At 37.7% G+C, this 13440-nt stretch overlaps 1 protein-coding gene across 2 annotated transcripts in view; it reads right to left on the bottom strand.

The window, feature by feature from the left end:
* Positions 1 to 5533: 5533 nt before the first annotated feature.
* Positions 5534 to 13440, bottom strand: part of LOC110116004 (ER membrane protein complex subunit 10) — a 45307-nt gene continuing 37400 nt past the window's right edge. For both annotated transcript variants that reach the window (XM_020849430.2, XM_028699670.1), the window contains 2 exons: positions 6742 to 6913; positions 5534 to 5867 (listed from right to left, as the gene is read on the bottom strand). In XM_020849430.2, the coding sequence (XP_020705089.1) occupies positions 6758 to 6913 (156 nt within the window). In that variant the 3' untranslated portion in view covers positions 5534 to 5867; positions 6742 to 6757. The remainder of the gene's footprint in view (positions 5868 to 6741; positions 6914 to 13440) is intronic.

The following is a 13440-nucleotide window of genomic DNA, read 5'->3' as shown; positions in this document are numbered from 1 at the left end:
CAATGTTAATATATCTATTAGGGCGATGATTAACAAATGGTTTTCTAAGTCTAAAGGTCACATTACTCATCTAATTTCTTTTCTTATTTTATGGCATCTTTGGCTTGCTAGAAATAACTCTATTTTTAATGGTTTGCCTATAAATGTTGATCAGATTATTCAAAGCATTAAAGATAAAGTTAATAGATTGTTTAATATTCATCTTTTAACTTTTAAGAATTTTAAAGGTTTTTCTTTTGCTGCTAAGGAATTTTGTATTGTTTTACTTGTTAATGATCACATTGATGTTCCTAAATTGGTGTATTGGCTAAAACTTCCTATTAATATGTACAAGCTAAATTGTGATTGGTCGGTGAAGTATATTTCTTGCGGGTGTGGTGTTATTATTAGAGACTCTAATGGTAACTTTATCATTGCTTATGATACTATTCTTTCTAATTGTTCTGTTATATTTGCTGAGCTATCTACTATCTTTTATGGTTTGAAATTATGTTTATCTCTTAATATTATTAACATTTGGATTGAAGTGGATGCTCTTTTCTTATAATTTATTCCCTCAAATATAGGTATGATAAAGTCTGTAGTCTTAATTTGATGTATTTAATTAGGGATATTAAACATATGCTTCTTTCTTTTCATGTGAAGATTTCTCATATTTATAGGGAAGGTAACTATTGTGTTGATTGATTTGTAAATCTGGGTTCCAATTTGCAAAGTCTTACCGATTTTACTTATGGTGAATTACTGACCTTTATTAAAGACCTCATTCATTTGGACAAATTGGATTTGCCATATGTTAGAGGTTAATTGGGCTTGCTTTTGGTTTACCTTAAGCTTTCTGCTTAGAATGGTGGTTTTTTATGTAATTCTTTGCTTATCTTTCTTGCTAGTGTTATGGGGGTTGGCTATGACGGTTATCAGTTCATTTATAGCTTGAGGATCATTTATTGCTCTTCCTACTCACCCTTCAGATTAGATGGCAAATGGAGCTTTTATTTCTGCTTGATTTACCTATCACAACCCGGCCCGATGAGCTTGCATAGGCGAGACGGGAATGGATGTCGGACGGTAGACTAAAATATATAATTCCTAAAACTATCACCTTAACATTTGAAAGAGCCTCTAAAATATCAAATTTGAAAACACATAAACATAAAATCATTAATATTCATAAAATTACCTTTTTTTGGGAGCTCCTCCCCAACGATAAATATTTCCACCTCTTCTACTCATTTTAATTTACTTAAACTTACCTGAAAAATGTTAGCAACTAATAGTAAGCCAAAGCTTAGTAAGTAAAATATGATTCTAAACTACAGTAATCAATGCAAAATAAACAATATGTTAAATACCAATTTCATTTAAAACATGACATAAATTGATTTCTTACAAACATAACATTAACATAAACATAAATCATACATTCATATTCTTTCATAATTTATTTTTTATATTTATTTCAACATTCGTAACTTTCTCATTTCGTATATTTTACAACTGTCACAGGAGCCACCGTTTAGTACCATAAAGGTACTCCTTTACCATTTCCTTTTTCATATTCTTTACAATTTTAATGTGTACGAGTACAACGTCCCCAGCTAGTACCATAAAGGGGTGAGCTCCATCAATTCAACATGCACAAGCAATCACTCAATATGACAATCATATCATAATCATATCATCTCATTTATCAATAACATAAAACCTTATCATATACCTTATACAGTAATATTGTGAATCTATTAATATGCAAAATATGAAATAATGGAATCAATTTAAACGCGATAAAATGAACCAATTTATAATAACAATTCAATAAAAACTGAAACGATGCAATTACCATAATAAAGAAGCATGCTTACTCACCTGAATGTTTCCAAGCTTTAATATTTTTCCAAACCTCAAGCTTCATTGTAGATCTTAATACTCGTCTCAGCTTAATTATCAGAAATCTTCAACTGTTCAAATAACATTAATAAGATCTTAAACATTCAACTTAGAGTTCTCAATCATAAAACATTATCAATGGTTTATATTCTTTTATTATGATCTAATCTACTCCCAACATTTCTAAAGGTTCTCTCTCTCTATCTCTCTCTCTCTCTCATTTAAAACATAAAGCATATAAAAATTCTAAAATCTCATATTTTATTCTAATTACATAATTTAACCAAATTAACCCTTTACCCTAATCCTAATTTAATTTAAATTAAATTTTTTTATTTTTGGATTTATATTAATTAAAAATTAGAAAAGTAATATCTCATGAAAATTTCTAATTCCTACTCTTAAAAACTTCCTTAAGACCCATAGAAATATTATATATTAAGAAATTTTCATAGAAATAAAAAATTTGCAAAACCCTAATTTTCAAAATCTCAAAAGTTTTGAAGAAAAACCTCATTTCCTTGCATAAAATTATCTTATAACTCTATCCTATCATTCCCTTAAAGAAATTCAATGTTTCCCCTCAAACCCTAGATTTTTCCTTAAAGAAAATTCTACAAAAAACTTGAGAAATCACTAGAATGTAACTCACCATAGCCTTCTCTACAATTTCCCTTCGATTTGCTTCACAAACAGCCGCCAGAATCCACCCCTAAGGTCGCCGTCCTAGCCTTCCCGTCGCCCCTTCCGCACGCTTCTCCTTGCTTCCGTTCGGTTCGGTCGAATGAGTGAATCATTCGGTCCCTTTAATTCCCTTAGATGGCCAAAAGACTATTCTACCCTTACTTAAACCATCCATGCTTTAATAATCTCTGAGAGTATTATGAAACTTCTCTTAATTTTAAATTCAAAATTAAGCAAAATTGAATATAAGTTTTATATATCAAATTTCTTAGAATTTTGTGTAGAATTTTATAAAATTATTTTCGTCAAAATCTAACAACTTTGAATTTTTCACTTAAAACTCGTTGCGACGCATCAAAAAACGTGCAAGATATAAAATGACATTTTTCAGGTTTTACATTACCTGTGTACCTTCTTGATGAACTATAGAAGGGGCTTGTTAAGCTTTTTCTTTGACTTTATTATCACTAATTGTGCTGAGGTTTTCTCTTGTGACTCTTTTTGCATTTGGACTAGAGATTCTAGTATTTTACCTTCTTTGTTTTTGTTGGATAATGGCTGGAATTGTAGGATTATTTGGACTAGTATTTGCTCCTCTTTCTTTGGGTGATAAAAATTGAGCGGCATATGATGCTTTGGCTTGTGGATTGAGGGATTTCCATATGGAGATGTCTTGGCTTTTAACTGGGTTTGGATTGTTGGGAGTTATTGGAGGTTTTGGCGCCTAGAATTTGATCTTCTATGCGGGTTTGTTCATATTATAATTGCTGCTTCTCATACTTTTGTTATTTATATGGTTATTAATGCTTCCTGCTGTTTGGGTTAGGGTGATTTTAGATGGTTTACCATTCTTTTATTTGGGTTATTTCTGTTGCTAATGGTTGCTGGTATAACTATTATGTTGTCTTAAATGGTCTTATTTTTGGCTGTTATGGTAAGTTCCAGTCTATTATTATTATTATTATTTTTTTTTTTTTTTTTTTTTTTGGGTGTTTTGGTAATTTCCAGTTTTTTTTTTTTTTTTTTTTTTTTTTTTTTTGAAATAGCAAATACCTTGCATTAAAAGGAACTAAAAGAGAAAACAGAAAGAAAAACAGCCAACTATAAGCAGGCTGTTGATTCCTCCATCAAAATTTTTACAAATGATGGAGGAATCGAGTCCAAAGCTAAATCTTCCCACCAAAAAGAAGAAAACACCCCAAAGTTAGCACAAAGGTCCGCTAACTTGTTACATGTTCTCTTAATACTATTAAAGCAAACAAAATTTAAATCAAATAAAAATGAAAATTTATCATTACCTTTTCTTCCTTTCTTGAGAGCTTTATGGATGGTCTTGATGACATTTGCATTGTCACTTTCAATTATTATACCTTTGAATTCATTGCTCCAATTATTGATCACCTCTTGAATAGATATTATAGCCTGAAGTTCCAAATAAGTAATATCCCAGTGAATTTGAGGCATTCCGAAAGCTGCAATCAACCGCCCTTCGTAATCTCTAGCAACTCCTCCTATACCTCCTTTGTATGAAGTATATAAAGCCGCATCTATATTTATCTTGATCCAATTGGGTGGAGGAGAGTCTATTATTTGTTGGATTGCTAATGTGCACCTAGTATTTATCGGTTGGAATACTGCTCCCCTCTCTTCTTGGGAGAACTGTTTTGCTTGCTCTTTTTTTTTTCAGAATGTTCATACTTACCATAATCAGATTATATTGGGCATCATATCTCCAATCTGTGCAGGGAATTATCATTAGAGTTATGATAACGTCTATGTTAAGTTTGAATTTAGGTTTTCTTTACTTTATTATATTAGTAGTTTTTTTGCAGAAATCTTTTGGTGCATTGTTGCTTGTTCATGAATTTTTGAGTGAAGAGATCAAGTTTAATGACATTCCTTCTTTCTTCTAGTATTTTTGGGTGATTACTACTTGCCAACCTAGAAATGCCCTTTGGTAATTTTATATCTAGTAGTAGGGAACTTGAGCTTGTAATTTTTTTTTGCTTAATTCTTGTAGCTCTTATGAGCATTAGAGAGCTCGAGATCCCTCTAATGACCTTGTAATTTTTGTTTTAATCAACGCATAGGTCCCTTCGTGCCCCAAAAAAAAAAGGTGTGGAAAAACTATTGGACTTGTTGATATTCCAATAGAGGTGTGGAAATGCTCACACAAGCTCGCATCAAACCTTAGGTTAGGAGCAACTTCAAACAAGTTTCAAAAAAATTTAAACTCCAGCCAATCCAAACCAATTTCATCAGACTTCAATAAATCCAAAAATTTACATATGATAAATGTATTGAAAATAGTTGAATATACATGTTCAATGGAAAAGAGTACTACCATTTTAAATTTTATAAAATCTTTTTCCAAAGTAAAATCATTTGAATATGTTCTAATAAATATGATTTATGGTATCAAATGTTGGCCATTAAAAGAGAAGCATAATGCTAAGTTAAGTGTGGTAGAGATGAGGATGCTCAGGTGAATGAGTGGCTTTACCCTTAGAGATAGGATACAAAATGAGTATATATGTGAAAAGGTTGAAGTAACTCCAGTAGAAGATAAGATTAGAAAGAGTCATCTTAGATGGTTTGGTCACATAAAACGACAGCCTTCCAATGACCCGATTATGAGAGTAGAGTTATTAAATTTAACTTATGTTAAGAAAGGTATAGCCGGACCAAAAAAGACTTGGTTAGAAAATACTAAGATTGGTCTTTCTTTATTAGATCTAAATGAGAATTTGACTTTTAATATGACACGATGAAGAAAAAAGATTCATTTAGCCGACCACACGTAGTGGGATAAAGGATTGATGTTGTTGTTGTATGTTCTAATAAATATTCTAATGAACAAATTTAGGTTTCGTTAAGTTACAATTTTCTTGATGCTTTCAACAACAGCTTTTTAACACAAATATTTAAAAATAGCAACAACAAAAAATAATAACAAAAAAACTGTCTGAAATGGAGCATTATTTACCTTAAAAATAAAGAATTCAAGGCCCAAAACGTTAACAAGCATGGCTTTATCTCGAAGCATAATCAGATATGTTTTGGCTCAAGATCTGCCATCAAATATAATTATGGAGAAGTGGATGGAAAGCAATACAATAATAATCTTTTATAAAAATTCCACAACATCCTCTTCTACCTCTTCTAAAGGACTTTGGAAGAAGCTTTAGGTGAGGCATCTACAAGTCCAACTCATTAGAAATTAGTCAACCGTTCTTTACTTTCTAAACTCACAGCTGCAGTCCAAGATAACAATGTCTCAACACCAGATGAAGTTCCTGTTAAGATCAGAATTTCAAATTTGAATTCCAGACGAGTATTTTATTCATTGAAGAGATAAATATGCCTAACAAGAGTTTCAAATCTACAAAAACAAATGTGTGAGCCAACCACAGTTACTAATTACCTATGATGCACAGACACGGACACAGCGACACGGATACAACACGACACAGACACGGACATGCCAATTATTGAAAATATAGGACACGGACACGAGTTGGACACAATATTATAATTTTTATATTTTAAAAATAGTGTATAAAAATTATTTAAGTATAATTTTAAAAATCATTTAGAAATAACAAGTCATTTAACTAGAATTTCTGCTTAAAATGATTAATATTAGGATATTGAGATTCGGATGTCGATGTCGTTTATCAGTCATCGAGAGAGGAGATGATTATGCTGTCGAGAGTCGGGAATTGATGTTATGCAATAAATATTGGGCATCAATATTAAGAGGGTGTTTATCGTCGATGTTGAGAGGACGACGATTGATTTGGTGTTATGGATAAGAAATAAGAAATTTAAGTTTTATATTTTAAATAAATAAAAATTTTAAATACAAGTAATTATATTTTTAAAAAATCATAAAATATTTAAAATACGCGAGTCGGACACGTGTGTCCAATTTGCATTTAATATTTTTTTAAAATTGGACATGTTTTAGGTGTGTCCGACATGTGTTGGAGTGTCAGACACGTGTCATTGACACTTACACCTCTTTGAGGAGAAGTGTCGGTGCATCATAGCTAATTACGTTAGCAAACAAAGGCCATTCATGTAAGTCAGGTAAAAAAAACTGAAAGGTTTTGCATAAAGCCAATATGATTCGGGAACTAAGGGATGAACGAGTAATCATATACGTACATGTGAAGTCTCGAGTCTATCGTCTTCTCGCAGCAGAATTTGTAGCTCGTTGAGCAATTGGCTGCGGAGCCTGGGAAGCAGATTGGCCGGCAGGCTGCTGCTCCTCAGGTAGATTCATAGCTTGAGTGATGGCATTCATCACAATTAATCCAAGCGGAATCAGATACATCCACTGTACATTAAGAACAAAATATAGCATTAAAAAGATGTACATTCAAGATTATGTAAACAATTAAACAGCTAAACATGCTTTGAAGATCATCCAAAGGCAGAAGCAAATCTGGAAATGATTAAAGAAGCAGTTCATTTATGCTCCTAATAACAAAAGGCCTGGTGCTTTCACCAGTAGTGCAGGAGCAACCCACATGTTTTAATTTAAAACAAATCATAACCCTTCTTTCAAATAAAGAAGATTAAACTTCGTTTGGGACAGTTTTTTTATTGCTTCTTAGTATAAAAATTAAAATTTTTGTACTAAAAAACTGTTTTAAAAAGCAGTAAGAAAGCTGTCACAAACGAAGCCTAAAGTGAAACAAACCTTTTAGTTTCAGAAAGAAATTCTAACCCTTGAAACAGTGAAGAGAAGGAGACCTTGCCGAGCTGAAATTTATTTACCACCCCCCAGATCGACTACTTGGTTTAATTTATTAAGGAGTTGCTGCTTGAATTATTATAATCTTTGACTTTCTTTGAGCTCCCGCCTGCACTACTTTTAATAAATATTGAGACTGCGCTTTATTCTAGTACAGACGACACGCCCAGGAATTCATTCACTAACATCTAAAGGCCCAATCCCCAACTACTCAGGGTCCTCTCAAAAGCCATCGGCGAAGAGCTCTACATCAAATCTTCAATGGGAAAAGATCTAAGCAGAAATTTGAAGCCATCTATAATCATAATTTTCTGGGAGTTACTGATGGACATATTAGCTGAATTTGATGATTGAATGATAGTGGTTATTTTTTTAACAATTTTCATGAGTGGATTTGATCTTTAGAAACTACCTATGCATTTCAGCTGTTGGAAAAACAATTAAATGTAGGATATGCGACTAGGGTGGAACAAGATTTGTCTCAGATCGAGCATCTAAAGGGAGGTACATATGAATCTGGACAAGTTTTATGCGATTTCTCCCTCTATTCTCCTTTTGATTTATCAGCTCTACATAGAGTAGTACATAAATTGATTTTTCACGCTTTTTAAATTTTCCACCATATTTGGATTGGCAAAAGGTAGGAATTCAACACTTAATACAGAATTAAGCAATAAAATTCAAAGTTATTTTTTTCTACTTTTTACATCTATCAAAGAAGAATTGAGCATTCATTGATGTTTCACCACCTCTTTTCAAGATGTTCTCAACTTTTAGGCTAGCAATTGCATAATCTGGTTGAAATATAGAATGTAATTTAGCATGTGTGCCTGTTTGTGTGTTTTCAAAACTAGATTTTGTTATGATTACTTTCAATAAAGTATCATCTACTTACAAAATAGACAACATATACACCCTCTAAGCCATATGATAGGGAATACTTGAGTTCGCAAGTAACCCAAAGGAAATACTTGAGTTCGCAAGCAATCCTAATCGAAATTAGCAAGAAAACAGAGAGAAAACTGCTGTTTACAGCAATAAAGCAGCCCAATCGCAGCAGTTTTTGCACGGAAACAGTGAGAACTTGGAGAAAAACAAAGGAATTCACTAGTAGATGCGGGAAAACAATAAAAGATACAATGCTCTTCGATTCGAGAGGAAGAACAACTCTCCACAAGTCTCTAGCAAACCCTAGAGCCCAAGTACCCGATGAGATCTCAAACTTTCATTCAAAATTCAAGATGATCCCTAATTCCCCCCTATTCCCCTAATTAACATCAAAGGAGAATTACAACTTACCTAATCAGCCCTTACATTCAAATCTTTCCCCTCAAAAATTGCATTAAGCCCAGCATGGGGCCCACAGAAGTTCCGCCCCCTCCCTGTTGTTTTCTCCGCCTGGTATAGACCAAGACCGGTCTAGGCTAGACCGGTCCAGCCGGCCGCTCCTGGGCCGGCGCCGTAACATTACTCCCCTCCCAAAAACTCACCTTGTCCTCAAGGTGAAAAGAGAGAAATTGCTCTTTCACTCTTTCAAGCGGCTCCCACGTAGCATCGAAATCCGGGAGGTCTTCCCATCGAATCAACACTTCCTTATTGCCCTCTATAGCTAATCTTATCCCTATAAGCTACAGGGGCTCTAAAATCACTTCCAAATCCTCCGTCATTAATGTTGGTAACTCTGCACTAACTGCATGCTCTCCTAGAGCTCTTCTCAGCTGTGACACATGGAACACCGGGTGTATTGTAGCGGAGGCGGGTAACTTCAGACGATACGCCACAGCTCCAATCTTCCCCAAGATCTCATAGGGACCAAAATACCTCGGAACTAGTTTCTCATTCCACCTGTTAGCCATTGATTTATGCCTGTAGGGCCTTAGCTTCAAGAACACCTCCCCAACTTCAAACTGCATGTCCCTCCTGTGTGAGCCCGCGTGCTTCTTCATGATTTGTTTTGCCCTCAGCAGATGTTTCTTTAACTCCTCTAGCACCTTGTCCCTTTCTTCCAGGTAATTCTCCACTGAAGAAACTGGTGTACTTCCTCTCCCATAGTGCACTAGGTGTGGGGGTCCCTTCCATATAGTACTCTAAATGGAGTCATCTGAGAGGCAGAATGGTACGATGAATTGTACCAATACTTGGCCCATGGCAACCACTTTGCTCACAACTGCGGTGTTTCAGAAGCAAAACACCTCAAATAGGTCTACAAACTTCTGTTTACTACCTCTGTTTGCCCATCTATCTGTGGATGGTAGGCGGTGCTTCTTTTTAGGACAGTGTCCTGCATCCTGAACAGCTCCCTTCAAAATTGGCTGAGGAACACTTTGTCTCGATCAGACACAATCGATTCAGAAATTCCATGCAGTCTCACAACCTCCCTGATGAATGCTGCTGCTACTAACACTGCGGTGTAAGGATGTCGTAAGAGGATGAAGTGTGCATATTTGCTAAGTCTGTCAATCACCACCATGATGACCGTGAATCCTTCTGATCTTGGTAAACCGTCGATGAAATCCATGGACACTTCCTCCCATACTCTGTTTGAAAGCGTCAATGGTTGTAGTAATCCTCCTGAAGTCATGGCCATGTATTTGTTTCTCTGGCACACTTCACACCTCGCCACCATCTTCTCAACATCATTATGCATCCCCTTCCAGGAGAGCTCAGCTGCTAGCCTCTTGTATGTCTTCTGAACTCCTGAATGGCCTCCAACTGCGCTACCATGGAACTCCTGCAACAAGTGGGGAATATGTATGGAGGTTCGTGGCATCACAAACCTCCCTTGATACAATAGTCTCTCCCCCTCAATGCAGTAACTAGGATGGCTACTCTTGTCTTTCCTCAGATCTTTCCTAATCTTTCTCAATTCTTCATCCAGCATGCTTTCTTCTTTGATGGCCCCCTAGTCGACCATCAAAGGTACAGACACAACTAATTCCTGGAGCTCCCCCACACATCTGGATAAAGCGTCAACTGCTTTATTTTCCAAGCTTGACCTGTACTGAATCTCGAAATCATAGCACAAAAGTTTGGATAGCCATCGCTGATGCTCCTTAGTTACCATTATTTGCTCCAAGAGGTACTTTAAGCTCCTCTGATCAGTCCGAACGATGAAGTGTCAACCCAAAAGATAGGGGCGCCGCTTCTGAATAGCCAAGACAATGGTCATCAGCTCCCTCTCATACACTGACTTCACTCTTGCCCTAGTTGATAGCAATTGACTAAGTATGCTATAGGCATGTGGTTTTGCATCAACACTGTCCCCAATCCATATCCTGATGCATCGGTCTTTACTACAAAGACCTGGCTAAAGTCAAGAAGAGCTAGAACAGGAACAGTGGTTATGGCTTCCTTTAACCTCTCGAAGGCCTGGGTCGCTACCTCTCCCCAGGAAAATTTGTTTTTCTTCAGCTGCTTAGTCAAAGGCTATGCAATTGTACCGTACCCCTTCACAAACTTCCTGTAATAACCAGTCAACCCTAGGAATCCCCTCAACTCCCTTATATTCCTAGGCAGTGGCCATTTCTGCATTGCCTCAATTTTGGTTTGGTCCGCTGCCACTCCTTGGGATACCACATGTCCCAAGTACTCCACACTTGACTGAGCGAAGCTGCATTTCTTCAGGTTGGTTTTCAATTGATGCTCCTGTAGCACTTTTAAGACCATTCTCAAATGTTCCAAGTGCTCCTCCACAGTCTTGTTGTATACAAGAATGTCATCAAAAAATACCATGATAAACTTCCTGAGGTGCTACATCAAAGACTGAAAAGTAGCAGGAGCGTTAGTCAATCCAAAGGGCATTACCAGAAATTCATAATGCACTTCGTGTGTCCTGAAAGCTATCTTTGGAACATCTGGCTCCCTCATTATGATTTGGTGGTATCCGGATTTTAAGTTCAACTTGGAAAACATCACTGCCCCATATAGCTCGTCCAATAGCTCATCAATCACCGGGATTGGGAACTTGTCTGGTACAGTTTCCCTATTCAGAGCCCTGTAATCCACACAGAATCTCCAACTCTCATCCTTCTTCTTGACCAGGAGAATTGGACTAAAAAAAGGGCTAATGTTGGGTCTGATGATCCCCGCCTCCAGCATTTCCCGGATCAACTTTTCAATCTCATCTTTCTGAATCTGTGGATACCGGTAAGGGCGGACGCTGATCGGTGTCTCCCCTTCCTTCAAGGTAATGGAGTGCTCTAACTCCCTCTGAGGAGGTAAACCCTGGGGAGGTTGAAAAACCTCGCTGAACTGGTGTATGAGTGACTGCACTGAAGAGGGAACATTGCATTCTTCCTCTAGTCTGACCCCTTCCAGGCGGTGCAACTCCACCAGGTAGCCTCCTCCCTCCAATCACCAGTTCCATCCTCAGTGTACTGGTTAGGGATTTGAGAGAAACCCCAGCCTTAGTCAGCCCAGCATCACCCTGAAATATTCTCGTTCTCCCCCCAATCACCAGTTCCATCCTCAGTGTACCCCAATTGATCTTAGTCTCCCCCAATGTCTACAGCCACTTCATCCCTAGGATGACGTCAGTACTCCCCAATTCCAAGGGAAGGAAGTCCTCCATCACCTGGATCCCCTGAATCTTTAGCACCACCCCTCTACATACTCCTCTACCCATTTCCACCTTCCACGTGCCCATCATCACCCCATAGCCTCCGGTATCCACTAACTCCATCCCAAGCAGCTCAATAATCTGGGTGGAAATGAAATTGTGGGTTGCCCCACTATCTATCAACACCGCCACCTATCGGTCAGCTATCTCTCCTTTCACTTTCATAGTGTGACTCGGAGTGAATCCCACTACAGAGTTCAGAGAGACTTCTTCCACGCCCAAATGCAACTTCTCCTCCTTCGCTTCAGACCTAATCTCACCTCCCTCATTGTCTTCCTCGTCTTCATAGACAAGGAGAACCTGAAGAATTCGGTCCTTGCACCTATGCTCTGTCATGTACTTCTCATCACATCTGAAGCACAACCCATTTGCCCTCTTATCATGCATCTCCTTCTCTGTCAACTTTTTTAATTGTCCCCCATTCCCCCCTCCTCCAGTTTCCTCCTTTGGCGTTTCCTTCAGACTCCCTGGTGCTGCCTCTTTTGACGGTAGGAAGGTGGTAGTCATCCTGTATAATCCCCCTGAATATTTCCCTCGAGCTCCTCTTTCTTATTCTTCTTATCTTCCACCAACTACGCCAGCTCCATAGCCTTCCCTAGGTTCCTCAGCTCCAGCACCCTGACTGTTGTTCGTATCTCAGGTTTAAGCCCCTTCATGAAGTTTTCTTCCAAGGCTGACTCCGAAATGTGATCCAATCTGCTAGTCAAGTACTCAAACATGTCCCGATAATCTGCCACAGTCCCCTCCTGAATCAAGACAAAGAATTGCTCATAAAAGTCTCCTCCCCCATCGGCTCAGAAATGCTCTAATAAGCAATCTTTGAACTCTCTCCAGCTCCGGATGGTCCGGATGGGCTCCCTCCTGCCACTAATGCCATGTCAAGATTTTTCCTTCCAAACACAATCTCGTCACCGTCAGCTTCTCTTCCTCTGTCAACCCGTTAACAGCAAAGTAACGCTCCACCTTGTAGATCTAGCTATGGCCGTCTGTACCCTCAAAGACGGGCATCTTCAGCTTCCTCACCCGTAGGTCTCCCCCATTTCCCCTGAATCCTCCATAACCTCTCATTCCTCGAAAAGGAGGTGCTCCCCAACTGTCTCAATCTTCCCTCCGGCAATTATACCCGAACCTTTCATCGTATTCCCCTCTTCTCCCTTCGAAATCAGCACCCCGGCGATGAAATTCTTCCCTTCTCCCGACAAAATCAACACCCCTCTGGTCATTTCCCAAACTCATCTCCTCTCTAGAAAGTGGCTCTAAAGGTGGCATGTCGTCATCTCCCTCAATGATCTCCACTTCAGAATTTCTCCTCTCCCTAAACAGGATCGGATTCCCTCCTACACCATGGCCTCCGTGATCTCTCTTGCTTCCGATGTCGTAGGATTGGTCTTCAACTCCAGCAGTTTCTTCAACATCTCTTCCATCACCATGAATTTCTCTTCTATCCTTTCAATGTTGGAAGTGATTTTGTTCTGAAAATCAAATCACT

The sequence above is a fragment of the Dendrobium catenatum genome, unplaced genomic scaffold, assembly GCF_001605985.2.
Source record: "Dendrobium catenatum unplaced genomic scaffold, ASM160598v2 fragScaff_scaffold_1360, whole genome shotgun sequence".
Taxonomy (NCBI): domain Eukaryota; kingdom Viridiplantae; phylum Streptophyta; class Magnoliopsida; order Asparagales; family Orchidaceae; genus Dendrobium; species Dendrobium catenatum.
The sequence above is the reverse complement of the archived record's forward strand: the minus strand, read 5'-3'. Positions and strand labels throughout refer to the sequence as shown.